Source organism: Pyrus communis, chromosome 17 (assembly GCF_963583255.1).
Source record: "Pyrus communis chromosome 17, drPyrComm1.1, whole genome shotgun sequence".
Classification (NCBI taxonomy): Eukaryota; Viridiplantae; Streptophyta; class Magnoliopsida; order Rosales; family Rosaceae; genus Pyrus; species Pyrus communis.
This window is the reverse complement of record NC_084819.1, coordinates 7081493-7088695: the sequence shown is the minus strand read 5'-3', so window position 1 is coordinate 7088695 and position 7203 is coordinate 7081493. Positions and strand designations below refer to the sequence as shown.

General features: G+C 38.5%; 1 protein-coding gene across 1 annotated transcript; it reads right to left on the bottom strand.

Moving 5' to 3' along the window:
* Positions 1–873: 873 nt before the first annotated feature.
* On the bottom strand, positions 874–4316 carry LOC137723078 (methylsterol monooxygenase 1-1-like). Its single transcript, XM_068462230.1, has 5 exons — positions 3880–4316; positions 3100–3422; positions 1767–1914; positions 1642–1674; positions 874–1324 (listed from the first exon to the last, which is right to left on the bottom strand). Exons 1-5 carry the CDS (start codon positions 4207–4209, stop codon positions 1265–1267), a joined length of 894 nt encoding a protein of 297 aa, XP_068318331.1. The 5' UTR covers positions 4210–4316; the 3' UTR covers positions 874–1264.
* Positions 4317–7203: the final 2887 nt, after the last annotated feature.

Sequence of the window (7203 nt, the reverse complement as noted above, 5' to 3'; positions counted from 1 at the left end):
TGTTGCTGACCTATATCCACCATTGCCTATTTTACGATGTCACATCATTACATATCACATTCATTTATTTCATATGTGATATGGCCACCAAACACAATGAGATTATTGTTATTAATTTAAGACTCGTTTGGAAGTTTTTTTTTTTTTTTTTTTTTTTTTTGTTTTTTTAAGCAAACGATATTATCTACACTAAGGAAGAGGGAGTAGGCTAAGCCTCACAATGAGCTGGTTTAAATTCGCATGTGGTCAGAATTGAACCTAAGATCTCTCACTTACAAGTACTAAGTAGCTCGTTTGGAAGTGTTTTTAAATTGACTAAAAGCGTTTATATAGAAAATGTTTTTATGTTCCAAAAGAACTTGAAGTGCCTTCAGGAACCATTTCAAGTTTTTTTTTTTTTTTTTTTGAAGGATTCACTTGCATTTTTCCTAAGAACTAGTTTCAAAAATACTTTCACAACAAAATAATTTTAATCATTTTAAAAACACTTCTAAACAAACCATTATTATTCTATCAAGTGATATTTGAGTATTATTTAAATTATAAAAGTTAAGTTTCGAACTCAGGTGCAAAAAGATAAATACCTAAACTGTTACGCCTAGAGCAATCAATTTGATTAGGCCCAAATTTACACGCGAGAATGTTACTAGATCCTAAAGACGCGGTCTATTAAACACACCAAATTGAACAGGATTTTGGTTAGAGAAATTTAGGACGTCCGTGGTTATGATTGACATAACAAACTCCATGTACAGTTGCAAGAAACTTGGATCAAATAGGACCACAACCAAGTTAGTAGTTAGATCTGGCTCTGAAGTTGGATTCAGATTTTTGTATTTTTGAACGAAGATTTAAAAAACCGAAGTATCCCATACTCCGAAGCACTATGAAAATCCCTTGCCATGACAAACCCTTTCAGCAGTGTTTTCGATTGGATGTCACTAACAGTTAACCAATGACAATTAATTTCAAAACCACAAACCACGTACAAGTTCATAAAACGATTAGAACTGAACAAAATGCAAAAAACACACATCCCAACTGTGCACCTTACAATCTAGTCATTTTCAATTCCGCCCCTCGAGCTACCCGAAATCACCACTCTGAAAATCCCAAAGTTATTCCGCACCCGAGTCACTACAGGTTCTGTTTTAGCACCCTAGCATGGTGATGTAAACTTGATATCAGAGGTTTCGGAGAGTTATCACCAGTGAGAATGATACCGAAAGGGCCTTTCTGCAGACAAGGTTACGCAGTCTCGAAGCTAATCAGTTTTAAAATCTATGGAGCCTCCATTTTGGACACCAGCAGGTTCCTCGTTCAACTGTAGTAGATCACCAAGAGGAATTAGAAGGAAGGAAGAAGCAAATGCAGGCACAAAATACAAGACGTGGCACACTAATCCAATTTCACATCTGGTGGTGATATATAGTGCATTGTTGGGGTATCTAGAAGCGAAACCAAATCCACTTACTAAATCCACCCGAGTACAAAACTCACCGGTACTATTTAGTGAAAAATATATACATGTTGAGCTATATCAATCAAAATCTTGATTCCCATTTGTTCAACAACTAAGACCGCAACCACCTAGATTCCATAGTAATGACAATCTAATGAGAAAAAGTTCTGTAGGCTTACCTTCTTAAGGATCTTCTTCTGGTACTGATATCCCTGTTGAAATCGATCAAGTGTTAATGATTGCCAAATCAATTAGCAGTTAACAGCATTAGACAAGCGTACACCGTGTCAAGATAGTATTTTACCTTGTCTGTTCCATAAATGTAATCACAATAGGTGAACACTGAAGCAAAATTACTCTGGCTTTGTCCTCCAACGTAATGATGGTAATCATGATACTCAGCACCGCCATAAAATGGGATATGCTTTGTGGGAGTCCAGGGGAAGTCATAACTGTATGAAAAATCCTAGATTAAAACTTGCTCCGCATATAGTAGTCAAATTCTCAGTTCAGAGGATACACACATCAAGGATACAAAGAGTAGAAGTTAGGAAAAACTGTAATTCTTGTGCTTCCTCAAACAAACATAAAAACGAACAGTTTGGAAGAAGTCATCGCATTTAAGTTTAGGATGGACATGCCATCCAAGAGGCTACCTGGATTCATATATTGTAGCAGTCTTAACGAGCACATAAACAGAGGCTTCCTCCTCAACTAACCCACAAAAATAACAGTGTGGTACCTATGTGACTGAACTAGCTCTTTATCGACAAGCACCGCACCTATAAGATGGCAGAAACCTCACTAATGCAATTCTCTAGCCTTAACCCACATTACCCAGGGGTAAATCTTCATGTGTCCTTTGTCATTAAGTTTAGTCCTTTCAAAATATTACTTTTCAATTTTTTTGTTTTAGATCTGTAATTACCTCCTAATACTGGAATAATTTCAACATTACAGGAACCCACAACATGCAGCTATGATCAGAAACAACTAACGCAGTCCGTCGAAGGCCTTTTTCTTTGTATCAGCCCTTTCCCGTGTCTCTCTAAAGTGGTATGAAGGAAGTTCAAAGTACACATATACTTCCTCTAAAACATAACCAAATACTCGCAGAGTTTGTACTTTGTACAAAAGCTTGGTGATGCATTTAGACATGACAATAGAACCGGAATATCACCAAAGTTCAGGTGGTTAACTCATGGAATCTCCATTTATAGATTCCAGAGTTGGCAGGAGAATCAATCACAAGAAGGAAGTCTTACAACTGTCATGGTGCTGAACTAGCCATTACCGAGTCATTGACCAACATTCAAAGTTTTTGCTTTTCTGCCCCAAAATGTTTATTCGTAAACCAAATGATTAATTTTGCCAAATCAATCCATATAGAAGGTCCACTGAATATATAAAATGTATTAAATTACATAATAAAAGTTTAGGAGTAAAAGCCATTATTGTACTGATCTTGGACCCCATCATTAAAAAGTTAAGGCACTATTTAAGATCCTTTAGATGTAAAGTACCTAGCATAGAATTCTATTAGAAAAAGAAATGAAAGGAATTCAAAAGCTATCATCATCAAGTCACAATAGCAAAAGAAGAAAAGGAATCGCGAAAAAAAAAAGTAGCATGCGTACCCGCTGTGTGTTTCTATGGCCTCAATCTGCCGCAATACTATCCACGACCAGAATGTGACCATGTGGCCAGGAACCATGGCCGGACCAAGAAAAGATGGGATGCCGAGGATCAAAACCTCAGCCCAATGCGCATATGGCGCTGCAAATCCAATTGGAGCAGTGTACTCATGGTGAACTCGATGGATTTTCTCGTACCCCCATTTGTTATGCAAAAATCTGTGGATCCAGTAGTTGGTATAATCTTCTACCAAGAAATAAACTAACAACTGGGAAAGCATCTCCCATCCAGACGGCAATGGCAATCCTGTTCGAATCCCGATCATCTGCTTGTAAACAGAACCTAGTCATATTCATAAATGTACAAAAACAGAAACCATAACAGGTAGCTGAGGAGAGAACAATTTTTCAGAGGTACAATGATCTCATCAAATTTTCTCAAAAATTCACATTCCTTGCGTTTTACGCAGAATGTAAAACCCCATAAATTCCCTAACACAAAACCTGTAAAAAAAGACTTAATATATAAGGAACTAACCCAATATTTTAAAACCCAATTCGACATTCTTCACAACCACGCAAACCCCAATTCCACAAATTCAATATTTTACAGAATCCAGCAAACCCATATCCGAAAATCCAATTTTTTATAAAGCCCAACACCCGATTCCACAAATTCTCAAAACCCAGCAAACGAATTCCACAAATTTAACATTTTTCCCAAACCCCGCGAACCCAAACTCGACAAAATCGCAGATTGAAATTGATTGATAAAATTCGAACCTGGACTGAAGGGTAAGAGACGAGCTGGAGAGGGCCGACGATGAAAAAGAACATCCACATAACGTCCTTGTAGCATTTCAACATGTCAGAGAAGGGCAAACGGACTTTGGGCTGGATCTTGTAGCGGTCGAGGCCGCCCCATCTGAGAACCTCCATGAAAACCAGAGGGAGAGGGACGAGGGAGAAGATGGCGAAGAGGAAGAGAATGTTGTGGCAGTAGAGGACATAATCGGACTTGGACGCAGAGTAGTTGAACCACAGTGTCTCGGCGAAGGTGAGGTTTCGGCCCAAAGCCGCCGACGCCTCCTCGATGGTCTGGTAGGGCAGCATTGGGTGATGACGGCGGTGGTCGGCAGAGTATAATCGAAATCAATGGCGGCGGTGATGAGCTGAGGGTTGAGGGGAGAGAGAGAGAGACAGAGAGAGAGACAGAGATGGAGGGACTAGGCACGCTTGGGTGCTGTGGAATGTGGTGGAGGGGGTTATATTGGTTAAAATATGCGCGAACTTTTAAACGACCGGAGAGAAAAGCGCAGCACACAACACGACAGCATTGACAGATGTGATAATTATCCAAACTAGCTGGTAGTATTTTCTAATTTAAATATGATCCGTAAATGTGATACATGTTATATTTACTAATTTTAAAATAGCGGTGAAAATTTGAGACTTTTGTCTTTCGTTCATAACTAAAATGACAATGTAAAAGAGTGACATTGGAACAAAATTTACACACCACCGTGCGAGGAAGAGATGCACAAACTCGACTACTTGTAAAACAGTAAACAACCGTAAAGTCACCTTGGCATCGGTGGCTGGCCAAAAACTCTTTGATGGTCAAGTTACTAAGCAGTTATGAGACACAAACAGTAGGCAAGAGAATATACTATGTGATGTGTATTTATACGAAGATGGAGCCCTTTTAGAATATAGAATCAGTATTAAACCGGGAAATCCTAGAGAATATCTAAGAGTAGATATTGCATTCTCTTAGGAGTATGATTGCTTGCGGCACACACCAAATCCATAGATTGTAGGAATCCCAAGAATATAGAAAACCTTGCTTATTCCATACCAGATCAAGTTTCCATATCTTGCAGAACAAGAATGCTCAACCTTAGCGAAGTTGACGGACTTCGCCCCCTTATTCGGAACAGGATGATTGTGGCATTGCTAATCTTTCTGTGCAATCCAATCAGTTTAAAGCTATTTAGTCTATGACCAGACTTCTGAGGCATTCATATATCCATTTTACTCCACTCTTGGAAAATCATGGTCCCACAATTGCGATAGTTATCCAAAGACCATGCCTTTCAAAGTAAATCGAAAATACATACCGTTTGAGATTCTTTTGACACATGGCAATCCGATTTTGTTACTGTTGCAAAGTAATTGAGACGTTCCAGATTCAACATATGGCTGGAAGTTGTAAAATCAAGACAATAATGATGAGGGGTGCTATGTTACTTGCACACAATAAGAGATGGCTCTTTGTATTACCGAGTGGCTGACCTTCTTACACACAAATCTTGAGGCAAGGCATTCCGAATTCAATGGTATGATTATTCTTGAGTTCTTCTATAAATAGCACATATTATTTTCCCCTTCCTCTAACTCTTCTTTTCCATATTTCTTATCAACATAGCTTGCCTCAGTTCTTGAGCTTCACCTCTTCAACCCATTCTTCACTTTAAGCCTCTGATGATCAGAGTACAGCCAAGAAACTTGCAATACCCTTATTTGTTGTTATCAAGAATTACTAAATGGAATAAGGGTAAACTACCTTTCAAAAGTGAATTCCTTTCCTTTATTTGGTTTCTTAGCTTTCATACTATGCTCTATAACTAAAAGCAACATCCTCCTCCCAGGCTTCACATGCACGTTCATCTACAACAAAGTGTTGCGATTCTTGAGCAGGTTCTTCTTCATTGAAGCCCTCTCGACATCCTCATAAAGTGAGATAGGCAAGCTAGAATGACTAACATCTCCGTTGGGAAAGGAAGAGTCTGCTCTTCTTAGAGAAATTTTGTGTTAGGAATGAGAGCGTGTTTCCCTCAAAATTGTACTCATTTGCCATATTCATGGGACTTTGGTTATTCTATGTAATAAACATATGTTCACATATTCAATTCAGTGTTATTTACACAAATTGTTAATCTTGTTGGAGTAAAGTATTTAGGACTTTTCATCCTTTGCTTCCTTAATGTAAAATATAATTTAATTCGCTAATCTTTCTGGAGTAAATTAACTTTAGGGTAATAAATAACGAAGCCAAATATGAATAAGCTTGTAGGCCCGAGAAGAGATCTAAGCCACCCTCGATAACATTGAATGGGAAAAATGTTATCTCCCAAACTTAGTGTTTATAAAGGTTTTTAGTGCGATAATCGGAGTGCTACCTTACTCTAGCATCAGTCTATGACCCATGGAAAATCTTTTGCTCCGAAACTTGCTTTGATGCATGATCAAATTAAGAATGAAAAAGGGACGAGTCTTGTCCGGAATGATCCCTGAAACTTAATGTCAATTTTGACATGTTTGAGTTGCTTCATTCACTAAGTAAGTATAGTTGATAACACTTGCAGAAGATTAATCTAAGTGTGGCAAAAAAAATTTCTTTAAGCATGACTTTATGCCCATTTGTTTGTTCACTTGCCTCATTCTGTGAGGATTTTAATACTCGCAACTTGTTACCAAGAATGGGTTTTCTTCTTAGTGAAAATTACGTGTTCATCCTTAGTGAATCTTAAACGAAAGTTTGCAAGGGCCTTGGTTGCTTGCTTGTGGGTCGAAAACACTTTGGAATCATTTTTTCAGACCGTATATGCGTTGAACTTGAGCGTTTTCGACTGGACTAAAGTTAGCTGACTTGGCTAAGGTATTTCCATGTATTAGAGTTCCACTGGAATAAAATTCCTCTTGAGCATTTCCTAGTCTAAATGCCTCATTTGGGCCTTCTTAGGCATGCGATCACCACAAAATGTACTTAGCTTAGTACTTTAGTCTAGGATAGAAGTAATCATACTTAGGGTCGGAGTTCAGAGCCACTACTTGGATGATTTCCGAATCACCCTTTTGATTATTCCCTTGAATGGCGTAGAGCCCAGGTTTGAATGTTATAACCCACAACCCTTAGGTTGCATAATCTTTCGAGAAGCCGGATGATGTATTGGAACTTCCGAATCAAGGGGCCATGTTTTTGTGTCCGTAGTCCGCCCATCGTAACCGCGTTGAATATGTATCGAGCCTCCTAAACTGCTAACCAGAAACACTACATAATGGGTTATAAGGCCATCTCCAACCAAGGGCCAGAGGGCTCGTTTT